At 40.0% G+C, this 23111-nt stretch overlaps 4 protein-coding genes and 1 long non-coding RNA gene across 25 annotated transcripts; 3 read left to right on the top strand and 2 right to left on the bottom strand.

Annotated features, from left to right (window-relative positions):
* Positions 1-11: 11 nt before the first annotated feature.
* Positions 12-16059, bottom strand: LOC124193622 (toll-like receptor 2). 20 transcript variants are annotated; one of them, XR_006874335.1, is made up of 12 exons: positions 16003-16059; positions 15847-15934; positions 9736-9857; positions 9300-9646; positions 9102-9216; positions 4944-5203; positions 4434-4869; positions 3581-3769; positions 3359-3501; positions 3149-3272; positions 1173-3036; positions 14-211 (listed from the first exon to the last, which is right to left on the bottom strand). XR_006874335.1 is itself a non-coding variant. In XM_046587538.1 (4 exons), the coding sequence occupies exon 4, from the start codon at positions 13986-13988 to the stop codon at positions 11367-11369; it is 2622 nt and encodes an 873-aa protein (XP_046443494.1). In that variant the 5' UTR covers positions 13989-14617; positions 14793-14884; positions 15847-15934; positions 16003-16059; the 3' UTR covers positions 11127-11366. The 20 variants fall into 20 exon arrangements, 5 of the variants coding, with proteins under 5 accessions (XP_046443494.1, XP_046443495.1, XP_046443497.1 ...); XR_006874333.1 differs by having other exon boundaries at positions 15-211; positions 1173-3272; positions 9300-9491; positions 9548-9646; XR_006874329.1 differs by having other exon boundaries at positions 15-211; positions 1173-3272; positions 9300-9458; positions 9548-9646.
* Positions 5768-7608, top strand: LOC124193626 (UDP-glycosyltransferase UGT5-like). The gene is made up of 4 exons (XM_046587546.1): positions 5768-6601; positions 6660-6882; positions 6939-7158; positions 7230-7608. The coding sequence occupies exons 1-4, from the start codon at positions 5768-5770 to the stop codon at positions 7504-7506; spliced, it is 1554 nt and encodes a 517-aa protein (XP_046443502.1). The 3' UTR covers positions 7507-7608.
* LOC124193632 lies at positions 14939-15935 on the top strand. The gene is made up of 2 exons (XR_006874353.1): positions 14939-15077; positions 15149-15935. It is a non-coding gene; the product is annotated as an uncharacterized LOC124193632 (long non-coding RNA).
* Positions 16060-17093: 1034 nt separating the features above from the next.
* Positions 17094-19097, top strand: LOC124193629 (nuclear transcription factor Y subunit gamma-like). 2 transcript variants are annotated; one of them, XM_046587549.1, is made up of 6 exons: positions 17420-17456; positions 17544-17697; positions 17782-17900; positions 17961-18284; positions 18354-18788; positions 18853-19097. In XM_046587549.1, exons 3-6 carry the CDS (start codon positions 17814-17816, stop codon positions 18964-18966), a joined length of 960 nt encoding a protein of 319 aa, XP_046443505.1. In that variant the 5' UTR covers positions 17420-17456; positions 17544-17697; positions 17782-17813; the 3' UTR covers positions 18967-19097. The 2 variants fall into 2 exon arrangements, with proteins under 2 accessions (XP_046443504.1, XP_046443505.1); XM_046587548.1 differs by lacking the exon at positions 17544-17697 and having other exon boundaries at positions 17094-17456.
* A 43-nt stretch (positions 19098-19140) lies between these two features.
* On the bottom strand, positions 19141-23049 carry LOC124193624 (ankyrin repeat domain-containing protein 12-like). Its single transcript, XM_046587544.1, has 9 exons — positions 22562-23049; positions 22365-22496; positions 22037-22288; positions 21130-21390; positions 20883-21069; positions 20526-20812; positions 20001-20464; positions 19679-19930; positions 19141-19617 (listed from the first exon to the last, which is right to left on the bottom strand). Exons 1-9 carry the CDS (start codon positions 22872-22874, stop codon positions 19432-19434), a joined length of 2334 nt encoding a protein of 777 aa, XP_046443500.1. The 5' UTR covers positions 22875-23049; the 3' UTR covers positions 19141-19431.
* Between the last annotated feature and the right edge of the window lie 62 nt (positions 23050-23111).

Genomic DNA, 23111 nt, shown 5'->3' with positions numbered 1-23111 from the left:
GATCTAGCAAGTCCAATAAAATCAGTCGATAATTATGATGAATCCAAATAAAAGATGAGAACAATATTTTTGTCTCAGCAATACTGTACTAAAGCTAGTGTTGGTTGTTACCTCTGTCATTTGGATGACAGTAGGATACTAGGATCAGTCTGTGCTAGGATTTATAACACAATACTTGACACTAGGCTGCATGCCCCTTACACAAATTCTCCTGGAAATTAATGAGAAATATTTAAGTTATTAAACACATAAACGGAAAAGAACACAAGCCCAACAAATTGCACACGAAATCTATCCAATTTACATACGAATTCCATTGTAATTGTCGAAGAAAATAGCTGTAGCTGAACTGTTGACAACGAGCCGCCATAAGCACATATCAACACAATATTCTTTCACGCCATCTATTAGACACGTTCAAAACTCACTATCTACAGGACCGGCTTTAGATAGTCACAAAAGTCACAAAAGTAATCAAAAAGACCATTTCTGTTTGCTTAAACTGGCAAGGAGTGCTTAGAATTGTGCAGAGAATAAAGCTCACTTGCTAGTTTTATGCAAATTTTCCGGAAGTATACCGGAAGTAGTCGATAGCGCCTTAACCATTGGGCTGCCGACAAAATAAACCAGATATTCGTGATCTCCATGAAATTTGGGGCCGATTAGATGTGATTTAAACGAAATCCAGATTTTGGCCAAAATCGAGAATTTTCCTGAACTATATAGTTCAGGAAAATTTTCAAAACCGGAAGTACGAAAACGTACAAAAAAAAACATGAACTTTACCACAAATTTGACGAGGATCACGAATATGTAGTTCGTTTGTACTTCAGATGAATATTTACTGAACTACTGACTGAAAAGTAGAAAACCGGAAGTAGAAAAAAAACACATAATTAAAAATCTAACAAGTGAGCTTTGTTGCTGAAACAGAAACTGACAGTTATCACCCAAAATTTTTTAAAAGTACCATTGAGAAAATTCTATAGAGATGTGCAAAGTAAGCACATTTAAACTGATTCTAACAGGTAAAAAATGATCAAAGGCTATGCCGTCTAGCGTCAGAAAGAATAAACGTTTAAATGTAACATGAAAAAACAATGTCCGCTCTAGCTCGTTGACATACAATTGAAAGAACTGGCAAACAAAGGTAAAATCTTTTTGATACTCACGTAATATTCTCCATGCTAAATTCATCATAAAGCCACCACGCAGCATCACACATCACAAAAGACGAAATCCCCAAGGTGATATTGAACGCCACTTCAACTTCTACACGTGAGGAGAAGGCACTCAAGACAGAATGACAGATATCCGTTCATGTATTCCAGACGTTTCAGCAGCTGGGCAACAATGCTGGACAGTGGACAGCTGAAAGGGAAAACCACCCAGTTGGTAAGGTAAACCTGCCAGTTATTCAGAATGTGTTTCTATTCACTTGGACACTACTAGGCTACATACTACAAGGCAACAGCAAATGTAAAGTCAATCACAAATGATGGCGAAGATGAAAAATCCTTTCCACACTACCCTATCTGACAACAACAGCATGTTCCTGGCTCATTCAATCCCAACTCTAGGGACTGGGCATCTAATTAAATTAATAATCACCTGTATCACCTTTTTAGCTTTATTCCTGTCATTCTGCATTTTTCCTTATCTGTGATAAATTTTTCTTTTCTTCTGTAGGTTTTCGAAGACCATTGATAATTGGAGAGCAGCATTGGCTTGTCTGGCTTCGTCTGGTCCTAAGTTACACAATGTTTACAAAACACATCATAAGTTACTTTAAAAAATCTAAACAAATTTAGATTAGGATTTTTTAGGTAAGTTGGACCGTTTTCAATTAATAGATAACACAACATACAACTAATTGTTCTTGTTGCTTTCTGACTTAATGTGTCAGCTTAAATTTCAGCTGAAGTTTTCTTGCGACCTAGATGCTTGTGATAATAGAAATCAAGTTATCCAATCCAATAATGCAAGTTATGTCTTCCAAAGCTAAATAGTTTCTACTTTCATTTAATTTTTATGATAATATTTCAGGTTAACTTCCCCTGTCAAATTGTGGTAAATCTTCAAGATATTGATGCCTTCCCCAGATCCAATTCTTTGCTGCTATCTCTTCCCTTTGTAGATAATCAGCAAAATAATACTGCCACTCAAGAGGTTGTGGTGACTGCCACTTAGTTCTAATCAAGGACAATGTAACATTGATAGATTTGAGGTATTGCTTGCTGTTGCTATATATTTATTGAAATTTATATCTAAATATTCTCGCCTTTCAGGGCCAGATTCTCACCACCGTTACAGTTCTTTGGAAACTGACAGCACTAACCAACGCTCACCGGTGAGCACTCACCCACTGGGATGAGGATGAGGGCCCTGGTCGAACGAGGACTTGGAAGGTGTATGATTTAATGAAAACTTTGGAGAATCATGAGTCTAACCTGGAAACCTTCTACTTCTAATTGTTCCCTAGCTAAAATGGCTTCGCACTCATCTCTCTTATTCCTTTGTCCAGGTAGCTCCTTGGCACAATCAATCAATCAATGCAGTTTCTTCCCTTTCTTGATTGACTGCATGTGTGAGTTTAAACAAATTGACTAGCATTTAGGCATGCAATGAGAAAAAAAGCTACTAGTAAGATAAATCTGGGACAGGTAAATAATATATAACAACCTAACCTATGTTACTTGCACAAAATAAATATTGGCTTTGCAACTGTTGCTCTGTATTTATGAAACATGGTTTTTTTACTGAAGATTATTCTACAGGTTTTTTAATATATAACTTTTTATTAAGATTATAATATATGTACATAAAGTGCATATTCTGAACGGTAATAGGGCAATTGAAATTAATAATGACGGCTTTAATTTTCAAATCCCACATTTCAACTACACAGGGAAGGGAAAACCAAGAAGATCAGAACTTAGAAGAAGATAAATTAAGGGGCTAGCTTACTTCCACTACGCCCCAACAACTGGCAAATCTAGCCGCCAGATGTTCTCTTCAGTACCCAAGCCAGCAAACCTAACATTAATAAAAAAAAATTCAAAGACCAAATCCATCAGGACTTCGGCTTACTAGGCCAACTTGATGGATAAACCAATTAAATAGATTTCTCATTCAATCTGATTTTTACTTCAGATGTTAAGCCCCAGATTCCAAAGTCTCATTGGGCTTTTAAGACGAGAAAGTGACTTGCAGCAGCTTTTTCAATTCTCTCGTGCACTCGCAACACTTCGTTAGCGACTCGCAAGAAGGGCCTAATTTTAGGATTACACAAACACAGAGTTTAAAGCTAGTAGGTGATCAGTAGATAATCTACAAAAATAAGTTAATTTACGAGTACCTGGGCAATAATTCCGTAGTGAGTGACTACAGGTGTGTGTCGCAGCGGAAGTACATGTATAGCCGCACCAGAGCCCTCCTCATCCTCCTGGTTATCACAACGGGTGAGTGTCTGAGTGACCACCGGTGGGGTTTACGGATTACCTGTAAACTTCCAGTTAATTTAAGTAAGCCAAACTAGAATTGCCTATTAATCTTTAGAACTGAAAGTGGAGAAGTTAACCGTAAATACGTAATGAATTTGGAAAACATTATCACTCAGCATCTCGGAAAGTCGGAAACCAATGCGGGATTTTCGTTCCCCACGACGACGCTCGCGCCACCTGGGGGCTGGATGACATAATTTGGCTGACAGCCAACAGATTCATCCATGGATGGATGGGACTTGGGAGGGAGGAAGCTACCCTGAATTCTTTAGCAAGAATAAATAACAAAAATAATTAAAAAAAATAAAAAAAACAAACAAACAAACAGTAAGTTAAGTACAAGGTTCTTATCTATAAGGCGACTGCAAATAGCAGAAGAAGATAAAGACGATTAAGACACCATTTTCAGGCGACAAGGCCAACAGTCAGTTAATGAAACTAATTAGTAAGTCACAAAATATATTTAAATAAGAATTGTTCAAATATACACAACACATGAACCTATCTGAACTGAATCAAACCAAAGTTTATACTTTGCACAATAAACTCATCACTCAAAGAAAGTATCCCTGTTTCTTTGACTTGCGGCAAATCTAGTATTTGTTATTTATTATTACCATGTTATAATATTTATTACCAAATATTTCATTGGGGACATATCACTTCCCCAGAGAATCTTGTATCTGAGTTCCTTTGACAGTACGAAAGCCATGAATCTCTTTTTACTTCAATGTTTTTTTACCATGGGACATCGGCTTTACTACTCATAAGTCACAACCAAATAGAAAGAACAATAGACAAACCTAAATCTTTCAGTGTAGCAATTCGAATTTTAGAAATGATTTACCATTTTTGTCAGCAATAGAAAATCAGATATTCTCGCTTAACAGAAAACAGCTATTGAGCTATAGTAATATAATAGAAATTTACCTTTCCAGGTGGATAGTTGCACATGAAATCCTTGAACCCAAATCATTGGAGAATGAACGATACAATGACTATCAAGATCTCAGTTCTCAGCTCACAGAATATGTAGTCTGTCCTCTCCCGACTCGGAGTCAAACTCAAACTGAAATCGAAAGAAAAATTTTCGTCTGCTCTGCAGAGATTCCACGGGAAATGTGGCAATGCCGTAAACTTCATTTCAGAGCGGCTCAAATCAAACTGTCGAATTGATTTCTAGTGATGTCATGGGTCAACGTCCAACGCGTCGTTAAAAAGTCAAACAAACCGTTAATTTCAATAAGAAACAAATCTTTAAGGATAACCAGCACCCATATTAAGTAACATGGCTTTAAATTGCGGAATGAGATAAAGTGGTAACATGTTCAATTTTCTTCAAGCGAGGATTCGGTTTCAAAAGCACCTGAATAAGAGAAACGACGAGATGAATTCATAAAAATTTAAATTGAACACAATGATAATAAAAACGAATCCTACTTGTGATTTTTCTAATGGGTTGTGAAACATGGCGCCGATACGGCAGGCGGACTCCTTACATCGCTGTTGGACCGTGTCGAATAGAGAGAGACAGGGAGAGAAAGAGAGCAAAAGGTTCCGAGTTTCATCATCAATTCTCCGGTTGATAGTTGGCATTGCGACGGAAAGTGCTGGGACTCAAAAGCAATTTCAACTCAGGCACACTCCGGTCGGCGTAAGAATTGGTGCGGGCCGCTTGTCCGCTTCCCCGTGAGTCAATCCTTGTTTGAAAAAAAAAAATAAAATTGGAATTAGTTACAAGTGTTGGGGCAAGCGTAACATTTGAAAGTTAGTGATTGTGAGTGCAAAATAACAGAAATAAGAAGTAAATCTTAATATGCAAATGGTATTGCAACTTTCTCCAATATTATTTTAGAATCAATTTAGCAAATTTAACTATATAGTAGGTGAAACGATACATCAATAAGAGAAACCATGAAGAAACACATAATAAGGAAAGTCATTCGATTTGAGATGACGTGAGATAAACGTTAAGTCCTATAGTCAAAGGTTACGTGATGGCAGGTTTCTGACAAGTACGGAGGGATAAATGTTATTACCTAGCAACTCCTCAGTGCACAGCTCTTATTACATAAACCGGGTAACAGGGTATAGATATACAGATAAGAAATTATGCTGCCACACGATGATAATTGACATCATAAGTTAACAAGGGAAAGACGGCGGCAAGTATAAAACAGATGAACCTCGGCTGCACAAGGAACACTTTGCTGAGGGCGATCCTATAACCAGTACAGTAAAAAAAAATACTGAAGAACATCAAGATGAATAACAGGGCATTTTTGATATTGACTGTTTTAGTGGCTAGTTTCGTTCAATCTTGTTCCAGTGCTAAAATCGTGGTGTTGTACACGGTGAGCACCAAAAGTCACATGTACGCCGTAATGCCAGCTATCGAAGAGCTGGCGCAAAGAGGTCACCAAGTGAGTATTTTCTCATCGTTTCAAGGAATGGCAAAGAATGTTAAAAATGGGCGCGAATTCTTTTTGAAAGAGGCAGCACAATTGGTTGACGAAACAGAAGTAGATTGGTTCTCCATGCAAAAAGAGGGACTTAACCAATTTTTAACCATGATGCGTTACGTCAAGCAAATGTCTTTAACCTCGTGTAACAACTTGTTGACTCACCCGGACTTTTTAGAAATTTTGAGGAAGCGCGAAGTGGATTTGTTCATTGTCGACGGTTATTTTCACGAGTTCCTGTTTCCCATTTTCGATCATATCGGAGTACCGTTTGTGACGCACAGTTCAAATTCGGCATTCCCGAACATGTTGGCCGCAATGGGAGCTTCTAAAGATTACGCTTTCGTTTCAACGTCCATAGTGCAATTAGACGACCCGATAACATTCCCTCGGCGACTGTTGAACGTCATGCTAAACGAAATATCCAGGCATATTCGGACGTATTACATTTTAAAAGATCTAGATGCTCTCCTGCAATCTCATATCCCTGGTGTTCGATCTATCGCTGAGGTGGAGGGAGAAGCAAGTCTTTGCATCATCAACAGTCATCCGATGACTAACTGGCCCCGTTCGCTACCGCCAACTATAGTGCCAATAGGAGCCCTTCATACCAGACCGGCAAAATCACTACCCAAGGTTATAAAGAATTTGGTTTTGGGAAAGAAAAAAATTAATAATCTCGATTATATTGTAGGAACTAAAAGAGTTTGCGGATGGAGCCACGGATGGACTAATTGTGTTCTCTTTAGGATCTTTCGTTCCCGTTTCTTCAATGCCAAAAGAAACGCTCGACACTTTCATTCGAGTCTTCTCAAAACTTCCTCAGCGGGTGGTGTGGAAATGGGAGGAAAATGTCCCAGCAAATGTATCAGCCAATGTCATGATGGTTGATTGGCTTCCACAGCAGGATCTTCTAGGTAAAACGCGTACTATGGAATAATTTCAATAAATCGACTAACCTCTTATTAAACAGGGCATAATAATACTCGAGTCTTTATCAGTCACGGGGGAATGCTGGGCACTCAAGAAGCGGCATATCACGGAGTCCCGATGTTGGGTATGCCTTTAGGTAACGACCAAAGAGGAAACGTCTACAAAGTGAAGCGTGGAGGTTGGGGATTGCAGCTGGACTGGGACAAAATCGATGACCGCAACTTGATTGATGCCCTAACACACCTCGTTCACGACTCTAAGTAAAAATTATATTAAAGTCAATGGTGCATAAAAAAAGAAAATCCTAAATTAAAATTTATTTGAATTGCAGTGTCCGGGCGAACGCCTCTCGAGTATCGACCCTGATGCGCGATCAATTAATGCCGGGAGTAGATGTTGCCGTGTACTGGATCGAGTACGTGATCCGTCACGGAGGCACTAAACATCTACAGCTGTCCTCCAAAAACATGCCATTTTATCAACGACATCTTCTTGATGTCACATTATTTCTAGGTTCAATTTTAGGAATTTTCCTTGGAATTTCTTATAAGTTGACTCGTTTGCTACTGAGTTGGAACACTAAAAACGATAAAATTAAAATGAATTAAAATATTTGAAAAATTTTGGGCCTGCTGTTGTGTTGGGACAGCAAAAATTACAAAATCAAACTAAAACTAAAAAATGCGAAAAATACAGTTATTCGAGCTCCAGCCCACCACCTTCACTCTTTATCGTTACCCATGTTGTTGAATCAACAGTCGATGAAATGGCATTTTTGTAGATACTTGAGTTAACTGACGTTAGATCACTCTTCTTCTACAGTAGTTTTAAGGGCCACAACAATCCATCGACATAAACTGACACAACTTCTACACTGTAATGGATCATCATTTCATGCGCGCTGTCTATGGGTTAGGTCGGAAAGCAAATTTTGGAACGTAATTCGACCCATTTCTTAAGCTATAGACATCTACTAGTGTAAATTACGGTTAAGTGCAAACTGTTTGAAACGCAAACTTGTCATACGGTAAATCTCGCCAAAAAGTTAAAAAAATGCGAATGGGAGAATGTTCCGTGCACAACTTCCTTGTGGTTAACTGGGGAAAATTTCAGTTAGCATATCCCAAATATAACTCTAGTTGCATAATGCAAAAGCAATATCGAAAAAGATAAGGAAAGAAGACCACACAATTGCGGTGATCCGTTATAATAATTAAGAAAGAAAAGCGCAATGTCGCAGCAGGATAAATGTAGAAGAAACTCAGTGATGGTTAAGGTAAGAAAAACTTTGCTCCGTAGAGCAATACAAAAATGGAAAATGGTTAACGGGAATACTATAACTCACGAAAGTCAAGATGAATAAAAGAGTATTCAAATTCAATGCGGTAATGGCTTACGTCCAGTGCTGTAGGCTACTAGTGCAGGAATAGTGGTGTGTACGCGATGAGCACTAAGTCACTTACGCCGTAATGTCAGTAATTGAAGGAGTGGGGCCGACAGGCCACCAAATGCCTGGTTTTCCCCCTTTTAAGAATCACTATAAATGTGAAAAATGGACACAAACTCTTGAGGAAACAGCACAATATGGTGCCAAAACTAGTTCTCTGATGCAACGTGATGGGGTTGAACAGTTTTTGACACAGCATGTGTAAAACGTTCAAGCAAAGGCCTTTAATTTTGTGTGTTTAATCACCCGGAATTTGTAGAAATATTGAGAAGCGAGATGTTGATTTATTTAAATTGCCGACGGTTGTTTCTCACGAGTTCTTTCTTCCCGTTTTCACTCGTATCGGAGTGCCGTTTCTAACATGTAATTCAAAATCGGCTTTCCCGAACACATCAAAGGGTATGGGAGTATGGGCGTCCCTATAGATTATAACTTCCTTTCAACTGCCATCGACTGCCATAGTACAATTAGACGACCGTTAACATTCTCTCAGATGAAATATTCAAGCAAATTTTATAAAGCTATTACATTATAAAAGCCCCAATAACTGCCAACGATAAAACTAGGTCATGAGAATGAAATTACACGATATCGTTTTATATAATTGGCATTATTTTTCTCGTTATGATTTCTGAATTCCCCTAAGATCGCTTATAAATTCTCAAATAGGACACCAAAACATGGGTTTTTTAACAGTCATGTATGTTTGGATAAGTCAAGAAGCGGCATAACAAATAATTTCATGGCTGGGCTTACCGATCCGCAATTGCTTAAAAAGGAGTCGTCGCTGACAAAGTGAAACGTGGAGACATTTCGATTGGAACAAAATCAATGGCCGTGTCTCGACTGAAGCCATAATACACCACATTCCCTAGGTAAATGTTACAATTTTGCTTACAATGTTGTTAATCAATAAAAAAGAAATACTATAGATTGTAATAAAATTTGAATTACAGTAGCAGCAGCGACGCGTGATCAATTGCCTGTCCTGGCAAAGAAGTTGCCGTGTATCCGTCACGGAGACACTAAACATCAGCAGTTATCGTCTAAAATATGCAATCTCACCAACGCCATCTCCTTGATGTGACGCCATAAAATTCCTAGTTGCCACTGCTGTTATTTTAGTTGTTTTTTATAGTTTTACAGCTGATTCCAAAGACGATGAAATTTTAAATAAAAAATAATATTAATACTAATTTTACCATTTCAACTCATTTAACAGCTAGTATCAATTTTACGAATTATCGTAACGCTGATGACGGGAAATGAAGAAATCCAGCTGGTGTTCCATGCCTTTAAACCTGGTAAATCAAATCGAAGTATTTCATGAAAATGTATACTTTCATTCAATATAAAAATATACGATTCTATTGCAATTACGATTGTTTACCATTCAGACAGCATTCTTGTGGATCACCCAAGCAGAGCCGGCGGATGAAAAACGCTACGGGGGCTCTCAGAATTTTTTTCTTGTTTATGGCGTTCGATTCCGGCTTGAGCCATAAAAACAGCCTAGAATTTTCAAGGGTAAAAGTTGCGATATCAATAAACCTAAGAGCAATGGTCTTATCTTTTGTTTGTTTAGTAACAAGTGACACCCAAGTCCAACGGAAAAAGGTGGTCGGCAATTCGCGGTTTCAGTGGAAGAGACTTGCTGATTGTAAGTTATTTAGAAATATAAAGAGGTAACACATGCGAAAAAATTTTGAGTGTGTGAACAGATGTGGTTCGTTGAGAATCTATAACCGGAGTTCCCCGTAAGATCATCAGCGTAAACCCCAATAGAATTTTTTCTTTTAATGGGTAACGTTAGAAAAATAGGTGTTGTAATGTGGCACGCCACACTTCACCGAACGTCTGGGTTTTTACCCCCCGTGAAACAAAACAAAACCAACAAGGAAAAAGAGTCAGGCCATTCCAGCGTAAACTACTTATTAGCTATAATGCGACGCGCATTAATAATGGACATCATTTTAAGATTCGGTGACAAAGAACCTCGTGATCAATCAAGGAAATTGATGTTGAACGAGAAAATGAATCAAGTGACTTTTAGAACGCGTGTTGTCCAAATATTGATCAAATTTTGATTAAACGAAATGTCTTTGAAGCGAGTCGAGCAACTTCAAACAATGTACTTTGCCAGCGCTAGATGGAGGGTCGCGGCATAGTAACACCAAGATTTTTTAACTCTGGGAACATGTAAGACTTCACCAAAAATGGGACGAGATTGTGTGCGTTCCGTCTAGAAAGGGTCGATTTTTACTAAACCTAACGGAGTTTTTTTACTACTTGCATGACACCAGTTGAACGCCCTGGCGCAAGCTGGCCGAGTCTACCTGTACTACATAAGTCTGACTATATACTCGGAGCAAAAATCTCATTAACATCCAACGATTACTTTGTTATTTCGAGCGGCGAAAAAAAAAACATGCCAAATTTATGGCCAGAACGGGCGCAAAACATAATTTCGTTCCGAAATGCAAAGTTTTTCGCGACCTCGTTTCCAACAACCTGGAAGAATCGCCAAGAACAAACGAAGAAAATAAAATTTCCCCTCTGCTAATTTAGCAACAACCAGACAGATTGAAAGTGAAGGATCAAGTTCGATGTTACTAGTTGGTTTTTGTTTCATTCACGAGGTAATCACGTATATGGGTGGGGCACACTCTCCAAACTAATCTTTGAATAGAAAAACCTGTCGTGGTTCGTTTGTCGTACAAACATCGCTAGCGGCGCAATCAAAAAAACTTTTGGAGAACGCACTATGGAAAGTCGGAGAAATAAAAGAGAAAACCAGTCTTTTCTTTTTTAAATGGGTGAATTACACACTAGTCAAAATGTTTATAGCTCAAAATTTAATATTGCGATTCAAACGAAAATTCGGCGACATTATTTACTTTACTTTACGGACATTGACGATAAATTTAACTATGTACAGCATGACAAGTATTGTGTTTTCGACAAAAAAGAAATAATTAATAATAATAATTAAAAAAAAAAGAACTATGATAAAATCAATTATCATCCAGCGTCCGGCAAGGAAATGGATTTCTGTAAAGAGGAAGGAGCCAAAGCATCTCGTAGCCGCTCCCAGAAAACGCGCTGCTTGGATGGATCGAGATCCCATTCCAGGTAGATTCGCGTCTTCATGAGGAACCGCAACGTGGGCGGACATTGGTTGAGCTTCAATTTGCCGACGACAACCAAAACGAGTCCGTTCCTCTTGTCTTCCAGCAGCGAATGCTGGGCCAGATGCAGTTCCCACAAGCACCAATGCGACTGGATGAAATTCTCACTGATGACGAGCACCACTTTGCGACTGGTAGCGATGCTCTGCATGATGCAGTCGTTAAGCACGTTTCCGGCCGTGAAATCCCGCTCGTAGACGCAGAGTTTATAGTGAGGCGGAGCGTTCTCCAGCATACCCACCATCCGGGCGACAAAAGCGTGATCCACATTGCTGTAGGAAACGAAGGCGTCGTACTTGAAGTTGCCTTCCAACTCAGCCATGGACGAGGAACTCATCAAATTCGTTTGGCTCAACCTCTTGCGGAACATGTAATAGCGAATCACCCAACGACTCCTGTAGATGGCATAGCCCACCAGCATGGACAGACACACGGTGGGAATCAGAATGTAAAGGGCGATCACGTGCGGTCGGCTAATGAACGACGAGTAGTCGGCATCGACGTCCGGGTCTTGATCGTCGGTGGACGCTTGAATGTTGTAATAGCAATGGTCTGGATCGAGTTCCAACAGAAAACTGGTGATGGGTTGGAAGCGCCACTTGTCTGGCGATGAGCAGTGGTCAGCTTTGATGAGTAGGTTGCTATCTTCGGTGTCTTCGTGGTAGAGAGCGTAGCGACGCAAAGGTTCCAAGTTGCAGTCGCAATCGATGGGGTTGCCGAGCAGATCGACTTCGGAGAGATTGGCGATGTCGGCCATCATAGCTTTGGAAACGGTGGAGATTTGATTTTCGGCCAAATTGAGCACGTCCAGGTCGGGCGAGCCGGCAAAGAGCTGCGTGTCCCAACCGCGGATACGGTTTTTGAATAGATCAACACTGACGAGACTAGTGGCGTCCGCAAAAGGATTGCGGCTCCCGAAAGAAACGATTTGGTTATCCCGCATACTCAGGTGCCTGAGACGAGGAGCACCGGCAAAAATGGCTTCCTGGTCGGTGAAGGATAATTTGCACCGATCCATATTTAGAAATTCAAGACTGTTTAAGCCATAAAATGTGGACCGGCTGAAGTTTTGCTTGCCGAAAGCGTTGCCATCCAAGTGAAGAATTTTCAGTGAAACCAACGGATGGAAACAACCTTCTGATAGTCTGTAGAGCGAGTTGTTCTTGAGGTTGAGCTCCTCGAGCCGGGACAGTCCGTCAAAGATTTCACGAGTCACTTGGCCAACTCGATTGAATGATAAGTCCAAATACGTCAAGTTGGACATGAGAGCAAAGTTGCCATCCTCCAATTTCAGCTCGCCACCGCCATATTCGTACGCAGAACCGGAATTTCCGCTCAGACTGAGCCACTGCAGTTGTGGCAGGATCATGACGGCCGGTGGTATGTCTTCTAGTCCGTTCTGGGCCAAGTTGAGTCGCATGAGAAGTGGCATTAGGCTGAAGGTGCCGTTCTCAATGCTGATAATGCCGCAGGCGCTCAAGTCCAGGTCACGAATGCGTGGCATGAGCGGGAATATTTTAGGACTGAGTCTGGGCAGCGTATTTTTGCTCAAATTCAGTTCCTCGACATCCGTACGAGACAGGGCTTCGAGTAGTGTTCGCGGTGGACTTCCGGCGAAGCGCAACTGAGACAAATCCAGCGCTTTGAGTCCAGTCTCCTGCATCGTGTGGATCAAATAAATCAAATTGTCTTCTGGCATCGTATTCTCGCTGAGTATCAGCCGCTGGAGTTTCTTGAATGGCATAAACGCCTCGGAACCGATGTATTTGAGATCGCAATTGCTCAAATCGAGAGCTTCAAGTTGCGAATGGCGCAAGGGTATAAAGTCGGCCGCATCCACCCGACTCAGCGTGTTGTCGCTGAGTGACAGGAATCGAAGGGCGGTCAGCGGGACTAGGGATGGAACAACACCAGAAAGAGCCAGAAAACGGTTCTTCATGAGCCGCAGGGACCGCAGACTGACCAGACCGCGAAAGGCGTCCGGCGAGATGGAGGCCAACCGATTCGATGAAATGCTCAAATTGACCAACTGGCTCAGATTGGCGAACGTTCCGTTCTCGATATTCGTGAGAAGATTGCCATCTAATTGCAGCTCCAGCAAATCAGAGTATCGAGCGAAATCCAACGGACCAATGGTGGCGATTTCCGTTCCGGTCACTTTCAATCGTCGGTTGAATATGTTGATGGTTCGAGGGACATTGAGACAGTCTTTGCCGACACAGACGGTCCACTCACGAGTTAATTTGCAGAAACACGCACAGTCACCGGATTCGTAGAGCATCCGCACATCGATGGTGTTCAGCGTATAATTGCGCACGGCGCTGGGCATGGGCACTAAACTGCTGTTGACGAAATGGGAGTCGACCGACGAAAATAAGAAAAACAATGGCATCAACAACCATAACGCATATGCTGCAGTCGCCAGCCACAATTCTGCCACGGATCGGACCACCATTGCGGGCCTTTGGGGGGTGTGGAAATCCCCCACAGCTGCTGGTAGCAGCAATGCTTTAATTAACGGCTTTTTACTAGTTATCTAACTGCTTGAACGCAGTTTCAAAATAACGATAGTCAAGCCATTGTGTATCCAAGGTTAGATCACGCGCAGTCGAAAACACCACACGTCTAGAATAGAAATCAATCGGCAGTTGAATCAGGAAAAATGAAAATAATCATGTGGGCGAATGGCACGTAAAAAAAAAGGCAAACAGGCCGCAGGAAATAAATCGTCACCGTCACTTTTAAAACAACACGATAAAATTGTTGATTCGACCGGAATAATGTCAAGTCGAGAGAAAGTCTGTCGGCACTGTTTATATCCTCGGCTGTGCAACAAAAGAGTTGAAACAATCCAGACGGATAGTGGAGGTTTAACTGTTGAAAAGTTGTACACTATTTCTGAAAGTAGATGGGTGACACGAGTTTCCACATAGGTTTAACTGGGTGATACGGCCGAATGCAGGCCAATGACACGGGTTCACCTAGGCACGTACTGTTAGTCTACTAGACTTTTTAAAATAACTTTCACAAGACTAGCGAGAGCCTTTTCAGCTACGTTTGGGCGCTACAAGCGATGAAAAACAACTAAAAAAAAATATCACACAGGTAAGTTAGTAAGCCCCTGCTGGTTCTCTAAGCTGGCTCTCAGAAGAAAAAGGTGTTGTGGCAACGCTGGATTTTCTCTTCCCCCCAAGCTCTTACGGCGCCACCCAGTCCCCAAATGATTGGACCAAGGGAAAAACAAGTTTTTATTATTTACCTTTTGCCATTCCCCGCAGGTAGAATAAAGTCGCGACGGAGAAGGAGAGCTCAAGGCTACTTCTGTTTCTTTCCACCGAATCAGATCGAATTCTTAAGGAACAAAATAAAGGATTCTTACATAACGACAAGAGTTTTAACGGATTAACAAAGAGATTGATGGAAATTGATCAGAAATATTCGCGATTACAATACGCTGCGTCACACCCTGTCGCACCACGTCACGAGATAGACGTGTAAATTTGCAATTCAAACCGGATCATATCTGTGCAAGTATGATTGAAAAGTACGAAATCAAACAAAAATAAAAGAATAGCTTACAGCACGTGCTTAAAATCTTCTTTCTTTACCAACTAGAGGTGAGTCGACGGTCAAGACGTTTGAATGTGGACGAACTTTACACACACACGTTTTATATATAAGACATGCAAATGACTGCCCAAATATGCACAGCTCCTGCAGGTATTTCGCCACAGTATCTAACAATGATTGTACCCCGGCTAAAATATAAATTTGACGGTAGGTTTGATTTAAAAAATTTGAGATTTGAGATCGTTAAGAAGATTTTATGGGTGGAAAGACCTTGGCCTTGAACCCAACGCGTATCCTACACGAAAATAAAGGACAGCAACAAGTTTAAGGTCAATGGGGTTTATCTGTCTGCATAAACCGGAGACTCTCGAGACTTCCCAATACCTCTATGGAAGACTTTCAAAAGGGAAATACAAGAGAGGTGACATGTCGATGGAATCTGTAAGAGAGAGACGGAGAAAACATGGTTCTCTAGAGAAATGCACGTGTGCCCAGCAAATCAGTCAAGCCTCTATTTTATGGCTTTCTTGAGTGTATCAAAAGATCTTTAAAAACCGGACGAACCGGACAATCAGAACAAAAGAAAGTTTAAAGAAAAGAAAACATTTTTCTTTCCTCTGATGGCGGAAGCATTTCTACCTACATCTTCCGACCTTGACGACAAGGTGATTTCTCAAGTGGGTGTCTTATTAAGCTACCGCCCACATTTACATAACTATCAAAAGATGGTCAGTGTTTCTTACCTTTTAAGATCAACACAGGTGGATGGAAGAATAGGTGTCATTAAGTACATTACAGCTATGCAGGAATTTCAGCTTGTTGCTCGTAACACTAGGATGGCAAAAAAGAATATCCATTAGCTTTTTAATTAAAACTTACTACTTCAATATATTTCTTACCATAAAATGCACACGGACTTGAGATGGTGTGTTATTACGACTATTACAAATGGGGTGTGACTAAAATGCGGACGTGGACCGTGGACCGTGGACGGCTAAATAGTGGACTTTGAATGAGTGGACTCGACACAAGTTTTTCGGTCCACTTCTAAGTTTTTGATTACTAAAAGGTGGACCAAAAAAGTGGACCAGACTCTAAATCAATGACAGTGTTTGTATGTACTCGAGGGGTTCACCACTAAAAATTTTTTCGTACATCCTGCCAAAAGTACACGTTAGTCTGGGAGCTGGGCAACCAAATAATGTTTTTTATTTAACAAAAGGTTTGAGGCTAAAAGATGGTTGGGGGGGGGGGGGTATGACACGCACGAAAAGCACAGTCTGTCGACTGGCGGCCGGGGCGTTCAAGCGTGACGCGATCCCGAAGTCGGTGGGAACCGTAAAAAAATCAACTTTGTTTAGCAAGCCAAAATTTTATCTAGGAAGCAAGTTAAGATTATGTTGATGCCAATTTCTTACCACATAGGGACATCAATTTGTTCTTTTTTCTTTTTAAATAGCAAGTGGTAGCTAGGGTGGTAGAACACTAGATTACAAAGAGATTGTTACGGTGAGGTACGGTGTTCGCGCCCCGTCTAATTCCCTTTTTTAAAAATTTAACTTTTTTTAAATAGATTTATCATTTCACAATGAAAATATTTTTATTAGCAAACCCAACGTTCTTAACGTAGATAATTTAATTACTATGGAAAAAGGAAAAGAGCGACGAACGAAAGGACTTAGAAAAAATTCCAAAATATTTGCGTTTTCTGTTTCTTTTTCTTTCACGCCGGAATTTTTAGTTTGTAAGAAAAAGAGGCTCGCCGTTTCCCCGCGTTTCTCTTACCTATGTCTGGCATCAAAATGGTTTAGATTTAACACAATTTAACTTAAATTTAGGAGACCACGCTTTAGTATGTATAGTGGACTTTCTAGGTTACTAATAAGTGGACTCCGGTGAGCTAAGTCCACTCATTCAAAGTCCACTATTTAGCCGTCCACGGTCCACGGTCCACGTCCGCATTTTAGTCACACCCTTACAAATGGCCTTGGCCGTCAAAATTTATGTGGACTGCAGTTGATTGTACACAAATAATCGGCCCTCCAAAGTGCAAATTGCGTTGAAAATTCTAGTAGAAAACTCAAGGTTGACACTATACAAAGAAACACTCGGTCGTGCATTCTTTATGTTCACTTGCTGTTATTATTCCAAGCCAAAAAATGCCCTTGTGACACAGATCCTAAGAAAACCATTGGCATTTTGTCATACGCAGTTTTATGGGAAATCAAAAAACACTGCCAATCTAACACGTGCATCAGTGCAGGCGACACAATACATTAGTCTAGCCATCTAGCGGAATGCAGACGACAACACAATTCTTTTTTCGTCTTTCACTGAAAAGCATCATTTAAAGGTAACGATTTCTAAAATGTTTTAACTATTTTAAATATTATTAATAAAGAATTAAAGCTCTTTAGATTTGAATCTTTATTAAATTTAGAGGTTACTAGATATAACCTAGAAGTTGGGTGTAATGGTGTTTGAAATCGCCCATCCACTCGTTTCTCCTTTGTCCAGTCTTGGCGTTTCATTGGTAGCTTGCCCTCCTATCACAAAATCACTTTCTGAAGTCACCTATCAGCAAATTTCCTGATGTATAGACGCCAAATTTGAAGTTCCGACCTCTTTTCCCTTCATAATATGTGTTAATAATGTTTTTTATTCTTTTTTCTTTGCAGGTTTTTGTCTTTTTTTATGAAAACAAGTCAAAATGGTCCAAACTGCTGCGACTGAAGCTACTCAAGCATTGAACAGTTTCTGGCCTAAAGTTGCTGAGGATGTAAAAATTCTTAACAATGTATGTCACATTTCATTTTTTAGTAGAATCTTTTCACAGCATTTAATTTATTTTCTTTAGAATGATTTCAAGCAACAAGAACTACCACTGGCCAGAATTAAGAAGATCATGAAACTCGATGATGATGTGAAAATGATAAGTGCGGAAGCCCCTGTTCTGTTCTCAAAGGCAGCTGAACTTTTCATCACAGAACTGACATTGCGTGCTTGGATTCATACAGAAGACAACAAAAGAAGAACACTGCAGAGAAATGACATTGCCATGGCTATTTCCAAATATGATCAGTTTGATTTCCTAATTGACATTGTTCCTAGAGATGAATTAAAACCTCAAAAAGCACGTGAAGAAACTCCTTCAAGGCCTGCATCTAATATTCCAGATCAGGTTTGAGAACCATTTCTTGTGTAAAAAAATCTCTTTAAACTAAAAATTTGCTCCCATTATTCTGATTAGGTTCAATACTATCTTCAACTTGCCCAACAAAATCAACAAGCACTTCAGCAAGCTACTCAGCAGCCTCAACCTGCATCATTAGGTGGTTCTGCTATTGGTGGCCAACAACAGACTATTCAAATTGTTCAAGGTGGAGGGCAAATTCAAACCATTAGTGTCATGCCAGCAACTCAATTGGTACAAGCAACACCACAAGCAGCAGCTGCTGCAAATCCCATATCCATTACAAATTCTCCCAATGCAACACAACAGCCAGCTACTCAATTAGCACTTCAAGGATTAAATCTCCAGCAACATCAGCAACAACAGCAGCAGCAGCAGCAACAACAACAACAACAACAGCAGCAGCAGCAGCAAACACAGCAACAACAACTTGGAGGAATTCAAATTGTTCAGCAGATTGTTGGTCCCAATGGAGAGATCCAACAAATTCCGGTACATAATCAATTATTTGTGCATCTTAGACATAATTCTTATAACTTACCTCTTATCTTTAAAGCTTCAACTCTCCGCACAACAACTTCAAATGATTCGGATGCAACTTGGGGCTGCAGGAAATGGACAGCAAATTGTTCTTCAAACTTCTGCACCTCAGCAGGGTCAACAAGAGTAGTATAATTATTGGAAATGTTTTGGAACACTGCTTTTATAAAGTTCAATTCCTGAATTACTGTGTACAAATTAAATGGATTGAGCGTGTGAACGCACGCTACAATTGGGGAATACAGAATACTTGATCGTCGACTTAAACACGTCTATATAGTTAAGTAGTTGATATACCGCTGCATGAATTGAAAACAAAATTTTATTTCCAATATGTTCATTTCACCCTGTACAAATTTAAACGTCAAATTAATGGCATCAACACACAAAGTTTTATGAAATTTGTGTTTAAATCCATAGAGAAGATTATGCAAGCATCAGGCAAAAGGGGTCGACAGCGTGCCAAAGTTAGCTCATCAAATAACTCATTCCCAATATAAAAAAAGATAATCATAAGTCATAACACATACACCGAAAATTCAATTGGCGCCAATTGGGTTTTTCCGGTTTGACACAAAAAACAGTCAGCAAGGAATTAGTTACTGTTATAATTGAAATCAAAATCGTCCGATACATTCACCATGGGAACGTGAAGTTCATCAACGACAGGTTTGTTCTGTGGTTCACATAATCCCAATTCTTTGATTTTCCATTCCCAGTCCATACGTTGGACAGCATGCAACGACTCTGCCTCGTTATGGTGGCGTAACAACATAGATTCCTATTCAATACAAAAGGGAAAATGAATTATGTTGATGAACGAAATGATAAAAAAAACATACCTTGATTTTCTCCCATTTATCGTCGACATCTTGTAGCCAGGAAAGGAAAAGACGTCCGTTATAACGAGATCGGGCGTTGCGATCTTTTTCTTCTTGCTCCGGAGTCAAAGCTGAGTAAACTTCTTGATCCTTTAAAAGTGTGCACACAGAGAAAGGAAGAGACTGGTTGGCCAACGCACGAGCCGCTCGTCCGTGGACTCGCAATATCTCTTGTTCTACCGATAGAACAAGCTTTTCTTTTTCAATTAAATGCTGAAAAGAAACAAAGAAACAATGAGACCATAAGATTGGGAAAAACGTTAGTTGACAAAAAGGAATATACCTGCATTCTTAACCGATATCTTTCTTTCTCTTGCTCTGCAAATAAATCTCGCATGGGTGGTGGTAACGAAGGGGGTGGTGAGACGACAGGGACCGACAAGCGAGAAGCCGCATTGCCTGCTATCACGTAGGTGCAGCGGTTCATCAAATAGTCTTTGAAACCCTGTGGTGGTTTAGGTTGTACGGGAAGCAAATTTCGGTGACGACGCTCGATCTGCTTCCTTATACTGAAATACATTTCATAACAATTGGTAAGGGGTAAAGGAGGTGTGACATTCTCTGGGGGCTGCTGGACTGTTTTCTCGGTAGCAGCAACAACCGGTTCTGCGGGTGGTTCAGGTTCACGAGGACGTAGTTTCCTCTTCCTAGGATGAACTTCGACTACAGGTTCTTCTGTTTTGACTTCTTCCGTTTTGGGGACACTCGTAGCTGGTGGCTGCTCGGTACTCGCCATTTCACCTGGGTCTATAAATTGGATCGTGAGGAATTCCACAACATATGAATTAAGGGGCTATCAATAAACTACCTGGTGATGGAGTCTGATTAGTGGGATTCTGTGTTGGGCTTGAGGTGGGAGATTGGTTGGCACTATTTTGCCCTGATGTTGGAGTAGAATGAGCTGCAGTGGCAGCAGCTCTTTGGGAACTTCTAGTTACCCTCCCACCATTGGAAGATGTACCACTCTTCTCTCCATCTTTGGAATCTGTTACTTTTTCTTCACCCTTTTCACTTCCCCCATTACTGTTCTCATTTTTTTCATCACTAGTGGAAACCACATAGGCTAAAGATCCTCTGCCATTTCCACTTTTTGACCTTGAAAATGACAAACTAGGTTAAACTTTCCATCAAAGGGAGACAATAAAAATTAAACTTGGATTTTTACCTAACGCTAGTGTCAACTTCATTTGAGTTAGACAGGACTATTTTTAGTGGTGGGACTTTTTGTGGAGGTTCTTTTTTGTCATCATCACTGTCATTTGGGGGACCATCTGTTTGTACAGTATTGGGGCTCTTCCTATCCTTACTCCGAGCACTAGATCCAGCTCGAGGTTTTGTTTCTTTTGATTCCTCTGAAGAAAAATAGACTTCATTTAGTTTCTGTATTAGTTAAAATGCTTTAAATGTTCAACCTTTTCTCCGCTTCTTTTTGGAGTCTTCGTCTTCTTCCTCTCCATCTAGTGTTCTCTTTTGAGTGGTTGGAGTTTCAGATGTGGGTTCTGTCTCCTTAGCTTCTTCTTTAACTCCCTCTTCACTGTTTAAAGCTGAAGCTGCCATCACAGTTTCATTTTCTGTGGGTAGTTTTGCGTCTTTATTTTCTTCTGTTGTTACACTGATATTAGGTTCCATTTTGTCGCGACTAATCACATGAGTTTGCGAAGGGGATAAACAGTCTAGGCCAAGAACAGACAATTAGAAGAAATGAAAATAGTGCCTAAAGTTTGCTAACAACAGAAACCAGTACAATCACAATGAAAAATCACTAAAATAGAGCTTCAAATGGTTTTTTAAAATCTATTTTCTGAAAGGGACAAAGCAATCATACTAGGCCAAGCACGCCATCTTTGTTAGTACCATCATGCCCTCAGGGGATAGGGGGCGCCAAATTTGAATAGGACAGTACCCTACCCTAGATCTTTTTCAAATAAGGCATAAACAAAACTAAATAAACTTTGACAGTTCATTTTAAATACTGACTGACTTGGCTTTTACAATTAATCAACCATAAAAAATTGACAGCAGAAAAGAGAACATTAAAAATAGACTCTGTCAAGAATTAGAAAAAAAGTTCATTATCTTATTTCTTAGGCAATTAAGTTTACAACTTTAATTTAGATCGCTATTGACAGTGAAAAAATTGGCTTTTCGCTATCACGTATAAATGTTATCAAAGCCACAACAAATTTTGAGATCTAAATTTAGCTGCAATAATTTTATAAGAAGTTTTCATCACCTATAGATTTTTTGAGCCTCCAAGTAATACTGTATCTACTAATACAAAAAGAAAAGATGATAGTTGGACATTGTAAACAAACTTACCAAGCCGTAGATTACGTACAATTCGACTTCTGGGAGTTTGCTTTTGAATCTTCCAAGAACTATCAACAGTATGACTTGATAACCCTTCTGGTGAATTTTCATCAGTTGTTCCTTCTTCTTGCAAGTTATCTTGAGCAAGTAGCCTTATTACTTGAGGAGAGGCTGCTAGATCTAAAGCTGTTTTATGTGAAGATGTTTTCAGAGATGAATTTGCTCCATACCGTAATAAGAGAGCTATCATGGCTGTATGACCTACAAATAGTTATACAAAGAAAATAATTAATCGAACAACAACCAGGATACAACTAGGGGATCCAAAACTAGGTACCATTGACTGATGCATCATGTAATGGAGTAACACCATCAAGTCCTGTCACATTTACTTTAGCTCCACTTTTGAGAAGTTCTCTAGCTACACCAACCAGGCCACGATTTGCAGCCTCATGCAATGGTGTCCAACCTGATAAAAGCATATTCTTTTAATCTAACAGGGTTTGTTAAAAATATTTGATATTTGGTATTCACCTGCATAATCTTCAGTATTTACATCAGCCCCTTGGGATATCAATGCTCTGACTTTGTGAACATCTCCCCGAATGGCAGCAACATGTAGCTGAGTCTCACCCCTCTCATTTCTTCGGTTAACAGATTTCTGTCCTGAACATGGTGATTCAAAATCATTTCTTCCTCTTCTGGTAGGTGTGGCATTGTCTTCAGAAGTCATCTGAAGAAGCATAGCCATTTGTTGTCTCTCAGTAAGCTGAGTTTCCCTGAGTGGCTTCATGTTGTTGGTGACAGGTGAACTTTTGTTCACATTTGATGAATAGCTGTGATCCATATCACAATCGAGTTGTTCACTTTTCTTACAATTGACTACCACACTTTCTCAAAACCACAATTAACTAAATAAATGCAAATTTTTGGCATTTAATAACTTAACATAACAAATTACGTTCACATTTCCCTTCTCTCATGCACGTTATCTTCTCGTTCCCTCGATTTCTCTCCCTCCTTTACCTTCTTTCCCGCCGAAATAGAATTGAAGCCTCTTCTTGCCTAGAGCTTGCTCCGTTAT

The sequence above is a fragment of the Daphnia pulex genome, chromosome 5 (assembly GCF_021134715.1).
Source record: "Daphnia pulex isolate KAP4 chromosome 5, ASM2113471v1".
NCBI lineage: Eukaryota > Metazoa > Arthropoda > Branchiopoda > Diplostraca > Daphniidae > Daphnia > Daphnia pulex.
The sequence above is the reverse complement of the archived record's forward strand: the minus strand, read 5'-3'. Positions and strand labels throughout refer to the sequence as shown.

Bases quoted from the DNA above. Each gene is read 5' to 3' on its own strand.
- LOC124193624 (XM_046587544.1), bottom strand. From the start codon at position 22,874: ATGGATCACAGCTATTCATCAAATGTGAACAAAAGTTCACCTGTCACC. The intron at 20,813-20,882 runs GTAAAAATCCAA...GTCATTTTCAAG, and splicing joins GAAGTTGACACTAGCGTTAG to GTCAAAAAGTGGAAATGGCA. The intron at 19,931-20,000 runs GTATATTCCTTT...GTTTCTTTTCAG, and splicing joins GATATCGGTTAAGAATGCAG to CATTTAATTGAAAAAGAAAA.
- LOC124193622 (XM_046587538.1), bottom strand. From the start codon at position 13,988: ATGGTGGTCCGATCCGTGGCAGAATTGTGGCTGGCGACTGCAGCATAT.
- LOC124193629 (XM_046587548.1), top strand. From the start codon at position 17,814: ATGGTCCAAACTGCTGCGACTGAAGCTACTCAAGCATTGAACAGTTTC. The intron at 17,901-17,960 runs GTATGTCACATT...TATTTTCTTTAG, and splicing joins ATGTAAAAATTCTTAACAAT to AATGATTTCAAGCAACAAGA. The intron at 18,285-18,353 runs GTTTGAGAACCA...TATTCTGATTAG, and splicing joins CATCTAATATTCCAGATCAG to GTTCAATACTATCTTCAACT.
- LOC124193626 (XM_046587546.1), top strand. From the start codon at position 5,768: ATGAATAACAGGGCATTTTTGATATTGACTGTTTTAGTGGCTAGTTTC. The intron at 6,602-6,659 runs GTTATAAAGAAT...ATTATATTGTAG, and splicing joins CGGCAAAATCACTACCCAAG to GAACTAAAAGAGTTTGCGGA. The intron at 6,883-6,938 runs GTAAAACGCGTA...CTTATTAAACAG, and splicing joins TCCACAGCAGGATCTTCTAG to GGCATAATAATACTCGAGTC.